This window comes from Monodelphis domestica, chromosome 1 (genome assembly GCF_027887165.1).
Source record: "Monodelphis domestica isolate mMonDom1 chromosome 1, mMonDom1.pri, whole genome shotgun sequence".
Lineage (NCBI taxonomy): Eukaryota > Metazoa > Chordata > Mammalia > Didelphimorphia > Didelphidae > Monodelphis > Monodelphis domestica.
In genome coordinates this window covers 50,158,074-50,180,062 of record NC_077227.1, presented here as the reverse complement: position 1 = coordinate 50,180,062, position 21,989 = coordinate 50,158,074, and the positions used below count along the sequence as shown (strand labels likewise).

The following is a 21,989-nucleotide window of genomic DNA, read 5'->3' as shown; positions in this document are numbered from 1 at the left end:
ACTTGCCACAAAGCATCTATTTTTCCTCCTTTGGGTTTTTCTTGTATTTGGGTTGGGGTTGTGTGTTTTTTTTTAACTCATTATCTCTCCCTCACCTTTTCCACTACCATCAATTGAGCAATAATAATAATAATATGAATTAAAGCTGTCATAGCAAATATGCCTAGTCCAGCAAAATAAATTCCCAAATTGGCTGTCTGTGATTCATTCTGCATTTTAAATCCATCAGCTCTCTGGCAGGAGGTGGAGTCATTCTCCAGGGCTCAGTCTTCATGGTTTATCACTGCATTTATCGGTTTCTATGGAATTCTCTAGGTGCCCAGCCTTCTTCCAGGAGCAATCTTTCACTCATGGTCTCTCCATCGCTTTTCAAACTGGTCAGAACTCTGCAGGTGCTATGTATCCATTTATACTTTTCAGAGTCAAAACTACATGGTTTTCTTCAAAGTAGCCATTTCTTGTTTTTTTAATTTTAAAGGAATCTTTAGGTTTTTTCCTTGTTTCCCCTTTCCCATCATCCCAATTCTCCCAAAATCATTTCCAGATGTGGGACAACCCTGAATGCTCCCAAAGGGCAAGCTATGACTCCCCAACCTGAAGTCTAGCAGATAATGAGCTCAGAATCATAGGAAAGAATCACAAGGCTGATCCAAGCTCTAGGCTGATTCCAACCATCCAGGCTCCAAGAGACTGTTAGCTCTCCTTTTGCTTCTCCAGGTTATATCGAGGGCCTTCCTCCCAGTGTGCACTGCCTTCTGTCTCTGTTGGCCACTGACCTCATTGCTTTATGAGGCATCAGCAGTTCCTCTTTTGCCCACTCAAAGACAAGGCACCTGTGAACTCTCCCTCTTTTTCCAGGAATCCTAATTACCTCATGGGAGTCTGCTACAAACCTCCAGTCCCCAGGGTTCTGTTATCTAGGCCAGCGGGCAAAGGGGCAAGCATGTGATCTGGATGATAAGCCTGCTGAGAGATCAGCTTATTCCAGCAAGAGCGACAGTTCCCAAATGTTTCTGCAAGACAACTCCGTGAGCATTCAGAACCAACTTTCCAAGGTATCAGCTCCAAGGTATTTCCAAGGCTCCTAGGTAGTCCTTGAGACAGGAATCTGGTGCCACCATCCCCACCACCCTAGTCAAGCCAAGCCTTGTTTAACATGAGTCAAAGACAGAAGAGAGGCCCAGGCCAAGCACACTGCCTCAGTGGCATGTGCAATGCCAGGGAGAAAAGTGTGGTTTTTCCAGGAAGCCTTCAGCATAAACAAGCCATTCCTCAGCATGGCTTGTTGCCACCCCAATTCTTCTCTCACATGCAAACTCTCATCCTATGACTTGTCTGCTGTTCTGGAAACCACAACAAATGCTCAAGAAGATGTGGGAAGGGAAAGGAGAGATATTATGAGGCAGCTGCTCCACAGGGACCTTCCAAGGATCTGGCTGCCAGAGTTCTAAACAGGTACAGAGAACTTGGATACTAATCAGGTGATGGCCATTAGGATCAGGTCATGGGCTCTACCCCTCTTTAAAGACACAGAACTACAAGGACAACAGATAAGTGGGAAGTCCTTTTATCTGGTTTCCAAATGCTGTTGATTTTAATAGAAGGAACTCTTAGGTACATTCCCTCTGCCATCTCCTTGACCCAGGCCTTCTCCTCATCCTGGAATTGCTATAGCAGCCCCTAGCTGGTCTCTCTGATTGCTTCAATGCCAAAGGATTTTTAACCTATCCATAGACCCCTTAGGAGTCCATAACTTCCTGGAGGTTCATGAACTTGGGAAGAAAAATTACGTCTCTCTTTAAATATAGTAAATTTCCTTTGTAATCCTATGTATGTTATACATTTAAGAACATGATTTTGGAAAGTAGAAAATGAGGGGGTATCCCTCGATTGGGGAATGGCTGAACAAATGGTGGTATCTATTGGTGATAGAATACTATTGTGTTCAAAGGAATAATAAACTGGAGGGATTCCATGTAAACTAGAAGGACCTCCAGGAATTCACGTGGAGTGAAAGGAGCAGAGCCAGGAGAGCAATGTACACAGAGACAGATACACTGTGGCACAAATGAACGTAATGGACTTCTCTACTAGCAGCAGTGCCATGATCCAGGACAAATCTGAGGGACTTATGAGAAAGATGCTATCCACATCCAGAGAAAGAACTGTGGGAGGAGAAACACAGAAGAAAAACATGATCAATCACATGGCACCAAAGGGCATAAGGAGATACAAGACATAATTTCTGACTTCAAGGAGCTTACAGGAGAGGAGTAAGAGAAGAATAGAAGCACTGTGCTCCCTGATTCAAATGGGGTCTTAGCCCTTAGGCTAGGAACCAAGATATCAACCAAATGGCAAGGGATGCAGCTGGTCTGGGAATCTATAGCTAAGAATGAGTCTAAAATCAGTTCCGTTATGATGCACATAATTCTTTTATCTCAATTTCTCAACCCACCAATGCAGATGAGACACAAGTGATAAACATGAGCTTTCCCACATTCAAGGAAAACAATCCAAACGACTATCAGAGAAAGTGACCGTCTTACACCGAGGCAATACTAGAGCAAGGTGGCTGGAAAGGATTGCCATTTGCACCCCCAAAGGAGTCAAGAAAGAAATTCCAATGGCACTAGATCCCTGCTCTGGTAGCCAGTTTGCTCCTGGGAAGAGACACCAATCCCGGGAAAGCAATGTTCTAGACTGGCCCCAGGTCAGACCTGAGACTGAGAAACTCCAGTTCATCCTGGCCACTTTCTGACTACAGAGGCTGAGATTAGGCCAGACTCCACCTAGGACTGGACTGCTCACAGCAAAAGTCTTGTCAGTGTTACTGTTTCTTCTTCCTGGAAAACTGGCTGAATGCAGACTGGTGTATGAACTGTTTCTTGACTCAACTCTGAAGTAGCAAGTCCCGCTCCAAAAGGATTTCTTTCACTTTCCTCAAAATCGTCCAGACTTCAGCCATGGCCCCCAAACCTGAAGAACAAAGACATTGAAGAGAAATCTGAGGTGCGGCAGGGGCACTCTGTCCCAAAGAGAAGGGAATGCCCTATAAAAGGCAGCCTTTAATGAAGCCACTTGGGCATCCCCAAATACCAGGTTTGGAAAAGGAGCCAGGGAAGCTGAAGTCCTGCTCCTTCCAGAATTAACAAGAGGATGCGAACCTTGACATGCTGCTGAACAGGCAGAGACTTGCATGGGGCCCACCTGGTCTGACCACCCTTCCCATTCTTGTAACCCCAATGACTGACCCTGTCCAAGGACCATCCCTTTAGATTGGAGGTGGAAGAAGCTTCCTGGGATAGGCCTAGTGGGACAAGGAGTCAGAGAAGGGCCTGAGTCAGGGCTCAGGAGGCCTTACCTTCATCCCCACATGCAAGTTTCTTGGCCACACAGGGAACTTCAGTATAGCCAAAGCCCTTCAGCTGCTCCACATTCTGGGCTGTGACGGGATGCTCCCACATGGCAGTGTTCATGGCCGGGCAGAAGAGAAGGGGTTTTGCTCGGTCCCAGGCCCGGATAACACAGGTCTGTGAGGAAGGGGGACAGTATTGCTCACCCCTGGTTCTAGACTCCAGCTAGAGGCTCATCTGTCCCCTCCTCAGGCAGAGGTGAGGTCACTTCCATGGCCAGGATGTCCTAGCCTGGCCACATCCCAGCTGTTAATGAAGGCCCTGCTGCTTTATTCACCTCATGCTTTCATTTCTCTTGGCCCAGAACACTTTTTCTTCCTCTCTGTGCTGAGTAAGTTCCTCCTGCTCTGCAAGGCCTGGCTTCCATGAAGCCTTCCCAGATGGTGCCCCTCACTGGGAGCTCTCTCTTCCATCTTCTGATGCACTTGTGCTTTTTAACCAATCATCTGTTGCTTAGCAAACACTGCCTCCTACTATTTGTTAACTATTACTTTAGAGTCACACCTCACCAGCCCTGCTGCACAGGAAGCACCTTAGTTGTAACACAACTCATTTCTATAGAGCTTTAGTGTGCAAAGCATCAGGAGGCAGAGAGTCTGAGCCCATAACCTACCCCAACACATTTGGGAATCTAAGATACTGAGAAGTTCAGTCAGATAGAGCTAGTAACTGCTTGGGCCAGAATTTGAACCTGGGTTTCCTGACTCCAAGGACATGGCTATTTCCTCTATGCCACACTGTCTTTCTCTTTGAAGGCAGGGTCTAAATCTTGTGACTTCTTTCCTTCTTCCCACAGTGTCTAGCTCACAAGCTGCATGGGAACCCAGTAATCAGCTACTCTCCCCTCCTAATCTCTCCCTTAAGACTGTTCCCAGCTCCAGGGAAGGTAAAACCCATGGCAGAGCCTCCTGGTGGGCACTGGAGTTGCCACGAGATCACAGCTACGGAGTTGGGAGGGACACTGCAGCAATCTATCCAATCTTTGCATTTTACAAATGAGGAATTGGAGGCAATGGAAAGTTAGGTCTCCCAGGTAATACATGGCAGAGGCAGGATTCACTCTACGTCGTTGAACCCCCCCCCAATCCAGTGCCCTGAGCCCCACTGTGCTATACTGCCATTCACTAGAGGCTTCTGAGAGCTGGCTCTCTGTTCTCGCAGTTAAAGAAAAACAGGGTGTCTGACAGGTCTCCAGGCTATCTCACTAAACCAAATAAGGATGGTAGGACACAGGAAAGATGCCCAAAACAAAAATACTTAGGGGACCAGTAGCTTCTCTGGGGGAAAGGGAGGCTGTGATAGCTCCCATTTATCGCCTTGTTACTTACTGAAAACTGATTCTCTTAACTCTGAAAGGTAGATATTATAAGCAGAGAGAGAGAAGGGAGCTGCCCATGGTCCCATGGTTAGTGAGCTACAGGAGCCATGACTCAAACTCAGGACTCTGGAGGATAGGGACTCTCCTGAGGGTCACACTGTGTCCAGTATACAAGCCACAACACCACTCAATGTGACTCTCTGGAGGGACCACTGATAGAGGCATCATTTCTCTTTTCTGTTTGCTTGATTGTTTTTTAAAAAGATGAGTCTTTATAGTTATACCTCATATGACTTGGTTATTTTAAGTTGCAGATAGTAGGCGACAAAACGAATTGGGGTCAGAGAGGGACAGAGAGATAGCCACAAACAGAGAAATGAGGGGGGGAGGCTGGTGTTATTAGTAAGGACCTTGTTCAGGAAGGAGGAATTAAACTAGCCTTTGCAGATTGGGTGGGATATGGCTAATCAATCAATTAATCAACATTTATTAAGCACCTACTATGTGCCAGCCATGAAAGCCCCTGCCCTGAAGGAGCTCCCAATTCAATATGGCTGAGTGCCCCTTGTTGGAGAATACTGGAGCAAGGGTTCTCATCTGGGCAGGAACTGAACAAGATGGCCTTTGAGTTCCCCTCTGATCCTTAGGCCCTGAGAGAGAGGGCCTCTCTGTAGAAGAGGTGTTCCTCTGTCCAGGCAGCTGCCCAGGGTCATTCTTCTTTCCTTCAATCCTAGCTTCAGGTGTCAGAATAGGAAACAGTGGTCTGTATGCCTCAGTACTTTCTGGGAATGCTAATGTGTGACATGATAAGGAGGAAGTCATGCCAGGGGCTGAAGCAGGTGAGAGCCCCTTTCAGTGCAGGGCCAGGACACATTTCTATTGAGAGGCCGAACCAACACAAAACAGACACTCTGAGCTCCTTGGTTCAGCTCTTGGAGCTCCAAGGTTCCATCCTGCAGGAAGGCAGACAAGACCTGCTACCTACACAGGCCTGCCTGAAAAGCTACCTAAAGCACCAGAAATTCTTCCCACTTCCTCCACCAATAAAGCAACAGAAAGGTGTGCAGTGAATGAGCATTTTCAGTCACATTTCCTCTTGGCTCCCATCTAGAATCTGCCTGTGGGCCTAGATAACCCTTTTCCATTTAAATTGGCCAGCCTGAGCTTTAGGAGCAGTCACTCAGCACATGCCATTCCTGGCAGAAGCACAGGTCAACCCAAGCATCTGCCTTTTCTAATATCCCTCTAGAGGACAGAACTCAAACCACAGGCCCTGAATCTGAGCACTGTTCACAATCACATGGTGCATGCAGAGCAGAAAGGTGGGAGATTCATCACCACCCTATCACGTGCTAAACACACACACACACACACACACACACACACACACACACACAGTAGGGCACCTCAGCTCTGTTAGAGAGAAGTGTGCCGGGCCAGAGTTGGGAGAAGGCCTAGTTGCCAATAAGAAGACTTGGGTTATGGTCTTGCTCCTGCCTGTCCCACTGTGACCCTGAGAACATTGCTTACCCTCTGAGGAGCATGGTTTATCTCTTACGTGACACAGAAAGTACTCATCAATACTCATAAATGAGGGGGTTGAGAGGGAAGGAAGCAATCTAAGAAGAAGCTCTGATCTACAGACCAAAAATGGGGCTGGATGAACCTAAGGCATATTAAATTATCCTCTTCATAGACTATCAGAGTCTGAAGGGACCTCAGGCCCATATGGCCCAACTTATGCACAAATGAGATGCCCTGCCATAATATGGCCCTGACAAGTGGACATTGTCACTTAGTCTCCCCAGTCTGCCAAGGTTGGTTCTAGTTCTGCCCTCTAGGTCAGGATCTTTCTAAAATACCAGGGCATTCTTTCCAGGACAGAATTCCTTTGAAGCCCTTGGGTCTCTGAGAACCTTCACCTCCTAAAGTCTGGATGCCTTTGCTTTTGCTACTCACCCCATGCATTCCATCAGCTATTTCTTACTTCCTCTCTCTACTATGCCAAGCTAATTCTAAGTGACACAAAATCTGCACCATAGTCCTGCAGCTTAAGCTTCAAGCTAAACAGGGGTGCATGAGAGAGCAGCAGGGCTTCTGAATGAGGACTGAGAGGAAGTAAACACACTTATCTGATCTCACATATATATTTTCAGACTTGATCTGGTGGAGATGAAGGGGGAAGCCAGTGGTGGGTAGAAGAGAGGGAAAGAAAGGCAAGGAGAGATAAGATGAGAACAGCCAGGTATGGTTGCCCACACGTGTTATCTGGGCTGCCTGAAAGACTGTAGGACAACATTAGGAGTCCTGAGAGGTAGCCCACGAAGCCCACTGTGCTGGATATCCATACTACATCTGACATCAACATGGTGAGCCCCATGGCTGCATAAGGAGGTGGGGAACTGGTCCAGGTCAGAAATGGAACAGATTAAGAGCTGGATCTGGCCCACTAATAGTCCTTGTATTTTTACCCTTATTGAGACTGGGACATCCAAACTAAAAAAAAAAAATTTAATGAAATGGGCTGTTAGGGAAGTATTGGAAAATGGACAAGAGAGAGGGGTAAAACAGGAGAAAGAGAAAGACACACAGAGCCCAAAAGAAAGAAAGCATGGAAAAAAGTGACAAGGGATGATGGACTCCATAAAGATGCCTTTAACCAGTGCCATGCTGTTGGCATGTCAGTTCCTCAGAAGTTAGCCTATTTACCTTCCTGGATACAAGGAGGACAAGGTCTGAGGAATAAACCTCTTCTCCTGAGGCAAGATGAGGTACCAACAGTCAGGTGATCCTGAGACACCCTTACTCTGACTATAGCAGTCTGGCAAAAAGTGAGAAGGCCTAATACTGGCAGGAATGGTACTGCCAACTCAACAGGCAGGTGGAGCACAAGGGATCACTTACCAGCAGGTTGTCACAGATGCCACTGGCCACCTTTCCCAGTGTGTTAGCATCAAGAGGAGCGACCACCATGAGGTCTGCCCATCTCCGAAGGTCAATGTGCAGGACAGGGTCAGAGCGGCACTTCCACAACTGGAAACAGAAAGTGACATCAATTCAACCCAGCAAACATTTATCAAGTGCTATTATGTGAGGGCACTAGAGACATAAACAAAGAAACCTTGACGTTAGGGAGCTTACATTCTCCCAGGAAGTGGAGGGCACAGGGCCCACTGCTTTCACAAATACAGACTAATATGCTGACTCTGTTGGGTTGCACCAGAAATGCACAAGCATGCACCCAAGATAGGAATTCCCCAACCTTCCCTTTGCATGTGCTTGCTGATCCAGTGAAAGTAGAGGCTGGTAAGCCAAAAACCTTACAGCAGGTAATCTTCACTTGAGAACTCTGGGACTTCAAAAGGAAAAAAAAATTTTACATCATTATTTTCATTTACAGTTAACTAAAATTAATATTTCCTTCGATTACAAATGTGGGCAACAAACATTCCAAGGAGTACATGGGTTTCCCCAGATCACCTTCTGAAGCAGTCTATGACACAAAAAAAGCTCAAGAACCTTGATCTTAAAAGAAATCAGGATTTATGAGAAGGAACACTATCCACATTCAAAGGGAAAACTGTGGGAACAGAAACACAGAAGAAAAATAACTGCTTGATCACATGGGTTGATGGGGATAATCAGGGATATAGACTCTAAATGATCACCCGAATGCAAACATAACAATATGGAAATAGGTTTTGATCAAGGACACATGTAAAACCCAGTGGAATTGCACATCGGCTACAGGAGAGGTTGGGGGGAAGGGAGGGAAAGAACATGACTCTTGTAACCAAGGAAAAATATTCTAAATTGACTAAATAAAATTTAAAAAAAAAGAAAAGAAATCAGGACTAGGAACAAACAGGTTTTACTTCCCTTCTCTCCTTAAATTCGGTTTTTATTCTTGAGGGAACAGAATTGTGTTCTTTCTTTTAATAAAAGGAACAAGATGCCTCTACTCAATCCAATTGCATTTGGATTTGAATTTATTCAGAGGTGTTTGAGACAGCAAAGAGAAAAGACAAAGAAGCTAACATTCTACTAGTTCATGGTTTCATCTTCAGGGGAGCTCCAAGTCAGCCACCAGCTTAAGGTGCTTGGTTTTCCAAACCAATGAAAAGAAGCAGAGAGGGTTAGGAGAAGAAGAAAGGAGGGAACGAAAGGAAAAGGGTCAGAAGGAAACAAAGAGCACTGTTTAGTGAGCCTGAGGTAACTATATTTTGTAGACCAAGCAAAATTTTTCTTATTCTAAATATTCTAAAAACCTATTGGGAGAACTGCCTACAGTCTATAGTTTATGGCTGATAAATCAGCACATGGAATTCCCTGCTGTAAGATACTAGAATCCTGCAGGGAGGATAAGGGAAATGACTGGATAAGCTCATGACAGTGAAGACAGTTCCAAGTGATGTGGACAAAGAGTACAAAATGAGCTCCTCTGTGGTTTTAATGAGCAAGATAAGGATAAGAGGAATCAACCCTGGGCTAGGTCAAAGGCCCTCTGCTTGGAAGCAGAGAGTGGATTTCTGGGCTTTCAGTGGATTTAAGGCAACCTAGCATAGCTGGTGGATGGCTTGAGAAATACTTTCCATGTTCCGTTAGCATGTGAGGTCCTAACCACTGACACACGTCTGAACCTTCTGATCTGGTTTGGCAGAGTACAAGAGAATGCTTGTGGGTGGAAAGAAGCAGAAATAGTAAGGAGTTTGGGCCCAGGGGTCCAGAGCACTGACCTCCCATTCATCAGTGTCACTGTAGAGGGTGACAGGAACATCACAAGGATTGTAGAAATGTTTTGCTCTCTCCGTAGTCACTACTGCCACATCCAACTGCCAGAAAAGAAGAAGGAAGAGAAAAGAGAAAATAGTTATCCAAAAGTCTGAAGGTCTAAGAGGGCTTGCAGTCTAGAGAATGGGCTTGCTTTAGCCAGGGCCTTTAAGGACAATTTCCCCACACCCCCATCAGACCATTTCTCACGTTTGCATAGCACTTCTTCCGCAGCCCAAAGGTCAGACCCCACCAGGTGCCTGTGGTTTCAGTTCCTATCTGAAGGAGGCTGAGTGGGTAGGGCTGCTGAGCTGTTTAGGAATGAGTCACTGGGTTCCTGGTGTATATAAATCAACAGTAGCCCATCACATTAGCAAAGGGAGGCTGAGAAACAGAAGCCAAGGAGATGAGAGAGAGGGCACTGAGAAAGAAAAGCAGCTCTTCAAAAGTTATTAGGACAGAAAGGTGCAGGGGATTCACTGCTAAGAGAATAGCCTATCCTGCTTCCTAGAGCCAAAACACACCTAGCAGACAACATGAGAGTTTTGCATTTCTTGAATAGTCATTTATAGAGGGATTATGAAAAGACAGGCACTCAAATGTACTCTTGGTAAAACTGTGAAATGATCCAACTATTCTAGAAAGCAATTTGGAATCACATAAAATTTGTAATTAAAATGATATTCTGCTGCTAGATCATGGAGATCAAAGACAGAAAAAAAAAGGACCCACAAATACCAAAATAATTATACAAGTACTCTTACGGTAGCAAAGACCTGGAAAGTGCATGCCCATGTATTAGGGAACAACTAAACAAACTATGGTGCATGAACATAGATTATTGTGCCATAAGAAACAATATGATGAATACAGAGGAGTCTTGAAAGACAGATAAGCTGATAAAAAGGAAAGTTCATAGAACCAAGGAAACAATATACATGACAAGAATAATGTAAATTGAAAGAAAAAGAAAAACTATGGATGGAAACTTAGTGGTATAATATAAAAGGCAAGCTTGATCTAAAGAAGAAATGAAAAGATATCTCCCCTTGCTCCTTTGCAGAGATAGGGGTCCATGATTATAGAATATTGTATGTAACATCAGACTTCTTTAAAGATATAAATGGGTTTTGATGAATATTTTTCCCTCTTTAGTCTTTCTTTGAGAGATAGTTCTTTAGGAGGAAGTAGAAAGCAGAGAATAAGGGGGAAATATAGGTGACATAAAAGCAAAATATAGCATTAACAATCTATTTTAGAAATGAATGTGCCCCTCCTGATCACCAAAAATAAAATAGGAAAGTATGATCACATGAAATTGATACGTTTTGGATGAACAAAATCAATTAAGATAAGAAGGGAAGTTGTCAACTTGGAAAAAAATCTTTGCACCAACTATCTCTGATAAGATTTGATACCCCAAATATAGAGAAACCTAACACAAACATATAAAGTCAAGAGCCTTTCCCCTATAAGAAGTCAAAGGATACAAATAAACAGTTCTCTGAAGAATAATTACAAATTATTAGCAATTTTATGAAAAACTGCTCCAAATCACTAATGATAAGAGAAATGTAAATCAAAACAAGTCTGAGGTGTCACTTCCCACATGTGTCACTTAGGCAAAGATGACAGAAGACAGGAATAGTCAATGCTGCAGAAGGGTTATAGTAGGATGGGCACACTAATACACTGCTGTTGACTGTGAATTGGTCCAAACATTCTGGGAACGAATTAAATTTATCCCAAGAAAGTGGTTGTAATGTCCATACTCTTTGACCTAGTAATCCCACTGCTAGGCATCTGGCCAAAGGAGGACAAAGAAAGAAAATTTCTATAACTCCCAAAACACTTAAAGCAGCACTTTTTGTAGCAGTAAAGAACTTGGAAACGAGGTAGCTGTCTGTAAACAGGAAATGGCTAAATAAAATGAAGTATACAAAAATAATGGAATATTACTATGTTGAAATGATGACTATGAAGAACATAGGGAAGCATGGGAATATTTAAATGAATTGATATGAAGTGATATAAGACACACAATGACTATAATAATGTAAATGGAAAGGACAATGGAGAATATCTACAAAGACACAGTTGAGACCTATGAAAATACAACCACAAAACTTAAAGCACTCACTATGTGTCAGGTAGTGTGCTAAGTGATGGGAAAACCAAGAAAGGCAAAAAATATCCTGTTGTCAAGGAACTCAAAGTATCTTTGAGACTCCAGGGAGGAGATAGCACACAATTATTATAAGACATATTGAAGATAAACTCAGAAGAAAGAGACTAGCATTAAGAGGGATCAGGAAAGGCTTCTTGAAGAAGGAGGGGTTCTGGCTGGGGTCTGAAGTAAGCCAGGGAAGCTATGAGCTAGAGATAAGGAGAGAGAAGACTACAAGCATAGAGGCCAGTTAGTGATAACATGGTCCAGAGATGTAGTGTTTTATTTGAGGAACAGCAAGGAAGCCAGTGTCAATGGATTGCTGTGTACTGGAGAAGAGTTAAAAGATATGTAAGAAGATTGAAAAGGTAAGAAGGGGTCAGGTTTTGAAGGACTTTAAAAGCCAAACTGAGAATTTTACATTTGATCCTTGGGGTAAATGCAAGCCACTAAAGTGAAGTAAGTAGGCAACATGGTCAGACCTAAACTTTAGGAGGATCACTTTGGCAGCTCCTTGGGGAATGAACCAGACTTGGGAGAGACTTGAAGCAGGAAGAGCAGCTTAGAATAGTTCAGGTGTGAGATTACAAGGAGTTTGTACCAGGGTGACAGCAGCATCATAGAAGAAAATAAGATGTATATGACAGATATAAAGAAGGTAGAATCAAATAGGACTAATTGGATATGCAGACTGAGTGAGTAAAGAATCAAAGAGGGCACCTTGATTGAGAATTTAGATGACTGGGAGAATGGAGGTGACTTCAAGAGTAATAGGGAAGTAAGGAAGAGGAAAAGGTTTTAGGGAAAAGATAAGTTCAGTTTTGGACCTGCAAGGTTTAAGATAGTTTCACGACATCTAATTCAAGATATAATTGGGGGGAATGGATGAACAAGTTGTGGTATATAGCTATAATGGAATACTATTGTGTCATAAAAAATGGTAAACAGGATGAGTTTAGAAAAACCTAGAAAGGGTTATATGAAGTGATATAAAGTGAAGCAAGTAAAACCAGGAAAACAATGTAGATAGACAGTAACAGAAATATTGTACAATTACCAACTGTGAAGGACTAAACTATTATCAACTATTATCAACAAAGCAAGTTTCCAAGTATTATGATTAAAATTTTCTAGAGACTGGATTTTCAATTATAATAATTAAATAATAAAAAGTGGACCAGTGAAAAAGAAGGTGCCTGCTATGCTTGGCCAACTGCCTTTCCTCCTGAGACTCAGCCCCCACTGAACACCTATTTACTCTGATCCAAAGGAAAAAAGCCCCCACTTCCTCTTGATGCTCCAATTTATGCACTTTATGATGTTCCTTACCCAAGCCTTTCTGACTCAGATCTCACTCTGGACAAGAGGCAGGTATTCTGGGTGCTAGGAGTCATCAGGAGCAAGAGACAAGGAACTCTGAATATGCCAGAAGTCACAGAGAACTTTAGTATAGCTACACAGTGGGCATGTCCACTTTTCTCTATTCCAGTACCCTAAGGGGCGTGTTTACAATAAACAAAAAGCTTTATCTGCACTCTTATTCAGCAAGGGGGTAGGGGAATAAACATGTTGTAGTTTCAATCTTAAACTTTTTTCCCTTTAATATCCAAAAATTGTCTTGGGGTGCCAAAAAAGGGGTACTGGATAGTGTTAAATTTTCACACAAGGGAAGCACAAGAGATTCATGATAAAAAATGCTACCTACAGCCAAAGAAGGAATTGTTAGTCTAACCACAGATCAAAGCATGCAATTTTTCACTATATTTCCCTCATGAGTTTTTCTTATATGTGTGATATGTCTTCTTTCATGACATGAGGAATGTGGAACTATGTAAAGCATGACAGCACTGGTATATAAAACTATAAAAGATTATTTACCACCTTGGGGAGGGAGCATAAGGGAGGAAGAAAATTTGAATCACAAAATATCAGACTGTCAAAAATTATTTCTATGTGTAATTAAAAAAAAATTTTTTTTTTAAATCCTTACCTTCCATCTTGGAGTCAATACTGTGTATTGGCTCCAAGGCAGAAGAGTGGTAAGGGCTAGGCAATGGGGGTCAAGTGACTTGCCCAGGGTCACACAGCTGGGAAGTGTCTGAGGCCAGATTTTAACCTAGGACCTCCCGTCTCTAGGGCTAGCTCTCTATCCACTGGGCTACCCAGCTGCCCCCCCTTAAAAAAATTTTTTTTAAGTTAAGTAGGAAAAAGAAATAATTGGACAGAAATTCATGAATGGGCCATAAGAATATGATTTAAAATAATACTACCATTTATGTTAATGTACAGATTTAGTGTTGAATGGATCCTTTTTCACAAGAAGTACTTTTAAACTTTTCTTAGCCTGTACCCCAATATTTTCAAGGATCCAGTTAAAAAATTAGAATAAGAATACCCTCTTCTCTAAAAACAAAACCTTTGGCCTGTCCACTTTAAATTTCAAAAATCGTAAGGGGTTGAGTAGTTTTCCAGAGGCAAGAAGTCTCCATCCAAGGGTAATTCACAACTTAGTAACTTCCTTATCTCTTGAAGATGTCATAGTATCAAAGAATGTTCATGTTCCCTTTGCATATATATACCTTGTTACATATTTGAACTTACTGTTCTTCAAACCCTAACCTGGACATCATGGTTATAATGCCTTGGAGTCTGTCTGGAACAAAGAATGGGAGAAGGGAATTGGGGATGAGGAGAGGTTTTTTATGATTGCAGTGATGGTGAGCCTACGGCACAGGTACCAAAGATGGCATGCAGGGTGCTCTCTATGGGCACTCAGCTTCCCTTCCCCCCTACCCCCAAGTTCCTTACTAGAAAGGCAGAGAGACTCAAGTGGAGCTGCTCCCCTCCTCCTTTCCACCCCACCTCCCTGTACCTGCACACAGTGGGTAAGGGTAATATAGATCACAGGTGGCAGAGCTGGAGGGGAACAGGAAGCTTGGGCCACTCCCCACCCCCGCTCTACACTTGGTGAGAATATTCCTCACTTCATCAGCCCCTCCACCCAGCAGCCCAATGAGAAGATTTTCTCCCTCCCCTGTGTGGGGTAAAGGGTGAGGGGAGAAGGGTGTGCCTGGTACTCATGGAGGGGAGGAGCATGGCACTTGGTCTGGGAGGACAGCAGCACTCCATCTCTAAAAGGTTCACCATCACTGCCCTATAAATAGGTTCTTTTAATTCAATACTTTGACATTCCTTAAGCATTCAAAGTTGAAAATGTCCTCTTTCACGAAAAAATAAAATGCTATCTTATACTTTGGCTTCTCAACTCTGAATTTGTGAACTTATTACACTGGTGAGGTCCACTGTTTGTGACCCTATCCCACTCAGTGTCATACTAAATAACCGAAAGTTCAATTTATAAAATTGGAGGAAATAATTTTTAACAATCCGATGGAGCCAAAAGTTCAAGAATCTCAAGGGAAATAAGGATAAAAAGTAGAAATGAAGGAGAGACTTACCATACTAGACCTCAAACTATATCAAAAAGCAGTAATCATCAAAACTAGTACTGGTTTTTAAAAATGGGAAGTTAATTAATAGGTTAGCAAGATCTAGTGCAAATGGATATAGTATTATGTTTGATAAACACAAGGAACTGAACTACTTAGGAAGGACTCCCTATAGGATAAAAACTGCTGAGAAAACTGGATAACAGTCATATAAGAGGTCATATCATAAACAAATGAGCAGAGAGGGAAAGGAGATACTTTTCATAAACAGGGATGGCGAATTCTTTAAAAAATATGGAATAGAGATGATCTACAAAACTCACATTTTTTACTACATTGAACAAAATTCACATTTGGAAAATTTTTAAGCTTTTACACAAGAAAAATCAGTGCAATATGAAGGAGAATTAGAATTGGGATGATCTGATCATTTAAAACAAAATCCACTAAATTTGACTCAACAATACTACAACTAAGCATATACATCAGAAAGATAAAAGACAGAGAAACAAGATCTACAGTACAAAAACATTTACATCTCTATTATGCATTGCAGCAAAGAACTGGAAACAAAGTGTTTGCCCATCAACTTGGGAATGGCTGAACAAATTATGATATATAAATGTTGATATCTCTATGCCTCAAAAAAGGACAATATGAGAGACTCAGAGAAACTAGGATTCATTTGTATGAAATGATGTGGAATGAAATGTGGAGAACCAGGAGAACGATTTACACAATGACTATCATGATGTAAAGGAAAGCAATTCTGAAAGACTTCAGAGTTCTGATTAATGCAGGGACCAACAGTAACTTCAGAATGCTCATGATGCCCCCATTCCTTTGCAAAGAGGTGATAGCTTATAGGTGCTGAAAGAGCCTGATCTGGCCTGCTGAAGAGCTTGTGTATTTCTGGGTGGGCAGGAGGTGGCAGTAAGAAGAATGTTCCAAAGGTTTGGAACTCAAGTGATTATTCTCAACCAAAATAGAAATGTTTGGTTGGAGTGGAAGCAGGTTTAAAGATTTAAAAAACCAGGTGGCCATGCTAATTTGACATGCTGATGAGACACCCTGGTAGAAATGGTTAGCAGGTCAATGGCAATGTGGGGCCGAAGTGTTGTGCCAAATCTCCTGTGGTTTCCAGGCATTAAAACCATACATGAATATGGTTGTCTTCTCTTTCTTTTCTTACAGAATCACCAGTTCATTTTGTGGGGTACTCCCGGCAGGGAAATTCATTTTGTGAGTCCAACGCAGCAGCTCTTCTGAACCTTACATGTAGTCCCAGAAAGTTGCCTGAGGCTCTGGGCAGTTAAATGATTGGCTCCCAGTCACAATGCTGGCAGTTATTAGAATTCCACTAATTTAAAGGCTGGCTCTCGACCCAATATGCCAGGCCACCTCCTGGATAAGCAACACTAATTCAGTGTCTGTGACACCATGACAATCAGATATGGAAGGCTGAAGTTTGCCTTCACACTATCCAATAAAGAAAGGTTTGCTATGTAAATTAAGTGTGAAAAAGGTTGGGGGGTGTAATGTTTAAACGTCTATATTTTATACTGACTTATCTGTATAAATGTGGTATCTCTACTACCTTCCCCCCAGAAAGCAGACTCCTTGAGGACAAGGCTTATCTCCACTTTTCTCTTGGTATCCCCAGTGCCCAGCATGGTGCCTGGTGTATTAAAAGATTCTTGCTAAATGATGTTGAATTAAATGGAATTTCCAGTTTACAAATGAGGAAGTGGAGGCTCAGAGAATCTGAGGAACAGGGTCAGACCCAGATCTTTTGACTCCATTGCTCTTCTCATTCTACTAGCCTGGGATCCAAATCTTAGTAATTTCTTGAATTGCTGTGTCCAAAAAGCTCCTAATCTGGTGGCCAACTGATGGTTAATCAACGGGCTTTTCCCGACTAGGCCAATCTTATAAAATATGTCCCTCCCCAGGCCTCCTAGCTTTGTAGGCCAGAGTCTATGCTGCAGGCAGTGGGCCAGCCATCAAAGCTTAATAGGATAGGGCCATGACAAAGAATTAGAGGAGGGCACGGGAAATGTACTTTTATGAAATGGAAAGCTTCATTCAAAATTGCATTTCTATAAAAATGTTCTATAATTAAAACTAAATATTAAATCAAACAGACTCTATCCAACATAATCAAAATCAGTTCCAATTGGGCTCTACCTTCTTTGGGGGATGAGTTCCAGATGTTGTTGGGTTTTTTTTTTTTTAACAACACTCATGTCTAACAGAACAATGTGCAAAGCCCATGGAACATAGAACTAGCATTTATGTGTGGTTTGGATTCTGCCACTAAAATATTATTCTGATGTCTCATCCGACTAGGGATTCATAAGGCTTCACTCTACCAGAATCTATCAAGCAGAAAGGCTTTGAGCATAGACCTGGCAAAGGACTTAGAGCTTCATTAAACACTATGAATTAAATTCTCTAAAGAGTTGATTAATTTTTTTAGCTACAATGCCGCAACTTTCTACTAAGGTGTAGAGGGGTTGGGCTATATGACATTAAAGAAAGTATTTATAAGAATATCATAGGTTCTTCTGAAGAAGGGTGACTCTGACTCAGTTCCTTTAAGCCAGGTGGTATTCTCTTTTTTTTTAGCTGCTTTTTATTTTATTTTATTTCTTTTGGGGGGGAAATTTTTATTTAATTGATTTAGAATTTTTTTCCATGGTTACATGATTCATGTTCTTTCCTTCCCCTCCCGCCACCCCTCTCCTGTAGCTGATATACAGTTCCATTGGGTTTTACATGTGTCATTTGATCAAGACCTATTTCCATATTATTGATATTTGCACTAGGGTGATCTCTTAGAGTCTAGTCCCCAATCATATCCCCATCGACCCATGTGATGAAGCAGTTGTTTTTCTTCTGGGTTTCTACTCCCACAGTTCTTTCTCTGGATGTGGATAGCATCTTTCTCATAAGTCCCTCAGAATTGTTCTGGATCACTGCATTACTACTAGTAGAGAAGTCCATTACATTCAATTGTACCACAGTGTATCAATCTCTGTGTACATTGTTCTCCTGGTTCTGCTCCTTTCACTCTGCATCCATTCCTGGAGGTTGTTCCAGTTCACATGGAATTCCTCCACTTTATTATTCCTTTGTGCACAATAGTATTCCATGACCAACATATACCACAATTTGTTCAGCCATTCCCCAATCAGAGGGCATCCCCTCATTTTCCAATTTTTTTTAAGGCCAGGTATTCTTAACCTGGAGTCCACAGACTCTCGTATATAGATTTCAGGGGGTCCATGAATTTGAATGGGAAAAAATTACATGTTTTCACTAACCTCTAATTGAAATTTGGCATTCTCTTTAATTACTTAAAAGCATTATTCTAAGAAAGGGTCAATGGACTTCACTAGTCTGCCAAAGGGGCCTATGGCACACAAAAAAAAGGTTAAGAAGTCCTGCTCCTGACAATAGGTTTCTTTACAGATGACAGAATTCCAGGTTGTACCATGTCTGCTGCCCCAGATTACAATGAGCAAATATCTTTTTTTTTTTTTTAATGGCATCATTTCAGATGAGCTACTGCAGTTCTTGGAGAATTTGTTATCCTTCCACACATAGCTCCTACATTTATGAGAACAGACTAAATTTTAAAAACATTTTTGACTTTCTCTTCTGAGAAAATCTTTCATGAGATTAGTTTCTGGGCCTAATCACTCTTGCTCTTGTAAACAAGAGTCAGTGATCACAGCCTGAGAAATGAAGGACCCTTGAGACTCGAGGAGAGGAAATAGGAATTAAGTCTGGGATGATATATCCATGTTTGCTTCTGATGAATATTGGATATAGGCTGTAGAGAATGAACTGAATGGGATGCACCTGTACCCCAAAGTCTGAACTTTTGACTTCTACCAGACATCGAGCCTCCCTCCATGTGACTCCCTGCTCTGAGTTTTGAATGAAGCATAAAAGATGCTGACCAAAAAAGAAAGAGGCAAAGGTGGCTTTTAACTGGGATCATTTCAAGATACAAAGCAAAGAAGAGCAAGTCCTGAAAACCACAGAAGCGTAATTTGAGAAGAGTGACCTGATACATTATAGTGTTCACTGCTTCCATAAGAAATGGAAGCTTATGTTGAAAAAGAAATGCTCCCCTGACTTGGAGCAAGAGAGTAGCAAGGAGAGAGTTTGGGTAACCACATGGAACAGTAAAAAATCCATCTGTAGAGAACTGGGGATGCCCCCAGCACATGCCCTGCCAGTTCCATGACATGCTAGAGACATATATACTCTGGAAAGGGGGTGGATGGTTCACCCATGAAATTCCCCACACACTCCCAATCAGAATGTCACATTCCTAAAAGCTTTCTGACTCAGGAATCCCAACATAAGCATTCCTTCCCCCAACATCTGAATTTTGCCATTCCCCTCAATGAGCTGAAAGACAGGAAGAAGTCACACAGGACCTGGAATCAGAAGATCTATACTTCAATCCTCACTCTGTGTGCAGAGCCACCTTTATGACCTGGGACAAGTCATTCAAGCTTGTGTACCTCAGTTTCCTCATCTTTAACACAAAGAAGTTTGACTAGCTAACTGCTGAAATTCTTCTGAGCCCTGAATCCTATGACCTCAGTGTATGATTTAAAAGAAGTTACTTAAGTTTTCTGGGTCTTCCTTACCTCCCTTGTAAAAGAGCTTTCTACTTTTAGACTCCTCTCAACCTCTCCCTCATGGCTTCCTTTCCCTAAGATAGGTCTGGCAGTCCCAAGACCATAGTACAGTCTCCCCTTAAGGGAGGCTGTAGCTTAGAATAATGATAATATTTTTAAGGATAGTGCAGCTGTGTGTTCAAAAATAATCTTTCTCACAGTGAGCTTGCTTTTCTCCTTGTACCTGAACTCCCAAAATCCTATGTGCCCCAAACCTTGATATGCAAAGTAACCCACACCAGTTGGCCACCAAAGTCAGGGTAGAATTATCCCATTCTCAGAAGGGCACATAGGAGCATATCTTTCTGGCTGAATGGACCTGAGTCTCTCTGCTATGTGGATTGTACTTTATGTTAGTGTGTGTATGAGTTGTATGTTAGGGTTGTGAATCTTAAATTTCTCGGACTCTACCTTACAAGATTTGGTTAAGCTATTCCCCATTCAAACAATGGAGGTACTTGATCAGGAATGTATTGGGAACTTTACAATTACTCCACCCTGCTCAGACAGTACCTTAAGGGAAGATAAAGTTGTAAACTCCTGATGAAACAATGAAAAAGTCCCTAACTCATACTTATAGTAAAGCTAGAAACCTAAGCTAGGTCTATTTTTAGATCTAATACAAAAGGGTGCTAAGTACCTATAACGGTTAAATTAATCACTAAAAGGTCAAGCAACTTACAAAAGGCAAGCTTAACAAAAGAGGTGTGAAGTTTCAGTCTACCCAGAGAAGGTGATAAAAAAAGATGTGAACTAAGAATGGTCAGTCCTGGGGAAAACGGCTACTCTAATTAGTAGATGTAAAAATTTAGGGGAGGTGACACAAAAGAAAATTTTCTTTAAAAGGAAGGAGCTCAAGGTGGAATTTTTTTAGTTGGAAGTTCACAGTAGTTGGAGTTCGGACTAGTTGAAGTTCGTAGTTCAGTTTGGAAGCTGAATTGGAGGGTCTCTCTGAACACTAGATATTGTGTGGAATGATCTTGTGGTGAGTGATTAAAAACTGACTAGTGTAAACCTTAAAATTTCTTAGACTTATAAATGTTGGAAATTTCACCATTGGGAAATTTCATACTTGAAAAATTTCCTACTGATAGTCTATTGGAATGTGAACCCCATTGGCATGGGAGGGTCATTCTCCTCCCTACTTAAGATTTCTTTAGGACAGAAACCTTTTGCTGAACAATGGAAAGGGCTTTGACCTATGCTTAAGCATAGAATAGGAAGTTCTTTGAGTCATGATTGATTTTAGAATTGATACAATAGAGATACTTGGAATGACAGAACCAGGTCTTGGAACTTACAATCTCCACCCTGCTCAGGGTAACAGGATTTAGGAAGGGCTGCAGCAAAGGATCAAGATTTAATTATTTGAGAATATGACCTTCAACAGACATGTGCAAAGCCACAGACCTCTGGGCAGTCCTGGGTTAAGCTAGAGCCACCAAGGGCACAGGGAAGACATGGACAGTAATTGGTAGATGTGAGAACTGAGGGGAGGGAACTTGGATGGTTTCCTTAAAGATAGCAGGGTCTGAGGACTGAGAGGTTGGTTGGAGAGGTTTTGCTCTGAGAGGTTGTGCTCTGAGAAGCTTGCTCTGAAGGAAGCTGGAAGTGGAGGCCCCTGAGACTGTTTCTCCATTTTGGTCACTTGAGTGATAGGGACTGATCTCTTTTCTTTGCCTCAGCTATCTAAAGGCTTGGGCCTTTTGGCCCAGCCTAATCAGAGGGGGTATTTAAGCCCTATTCCCTTCTCTCCCCTCTCTCTCTCTCTCTCTCTCTCTCTCTCTCTCTCTCTCTCTCTCTCTAATACCTTTTTTCCTCCTGTTTGTAATTAATAACTCCATAAAAGGTTGACTGCTGACTTGAGTTTTCATTTAGGAATTACATAGCTGAATTCCTTGGCGACCTTAAATTAATATATATCAGTCTTTTAAAGTGATGTCCTTGTCACATTGTGGCTGACCACATGGGAGTCTAAAGAATTCTCTCAATAAACTTCTGAAATTCCTTGCCTTTTTACTCTACCGTCTTACCACTTAGTCCCTTTTAACAACAAACTTGGCTTAAAGACACAGCTGCTAGAACACGTGAGTATAAAAAACTTTTTCTCTCTTCTCTTTTCTCCTTAAGTTAAATTGGAATCAGCAGTTTTTCTTTTTCTTCCCTTTA

General features: G+C 42.1%; 1 protein-coding gene across 5 annotated transcripts in view; it reads right to left on the bottom strand.

Moving 5' to 3' along the window:
- Positions 1-2,416: 2,416 nt before the first annotated feature.
- Positions 2,417-21,989, bottom strand: part of PPCDC (phosphopantothenoylcysteine decarboxylase) — a 60,753-nt gene continuing 41,180 nt past the window's right edge. For 3 of the 5 annotated variants that reach the window (XM_007478180.2, XM_001379709.3, XM_007478179.2), the window contains 4 exons: positions 9,471-9,566; positions 7,639-7,767; positions 3,365-3,533; positions 2,417-2,979 (listed from right to left, as the gene is read on the bottom strand). In XM_007478180.2, coding sequence (XP_007478242.1) covers positions 2,894-2,979; positions 3,365-3,533; positions 7,639-7,767; positions 9,471-9,566 — 480 coding nt within the window. In that variant the 3' untranslated portion in view covers positions 2,417-2,893. The remainder of the gene's footprint in view (positions 2,980-3,364; positions 3,534-7,638; positions 7,768-9,470; positions 9,567-21,989) is intronic. The other 2 variants (XM_056799036.1, XM_056799032.1) reach the window with 1 other exon arrangement.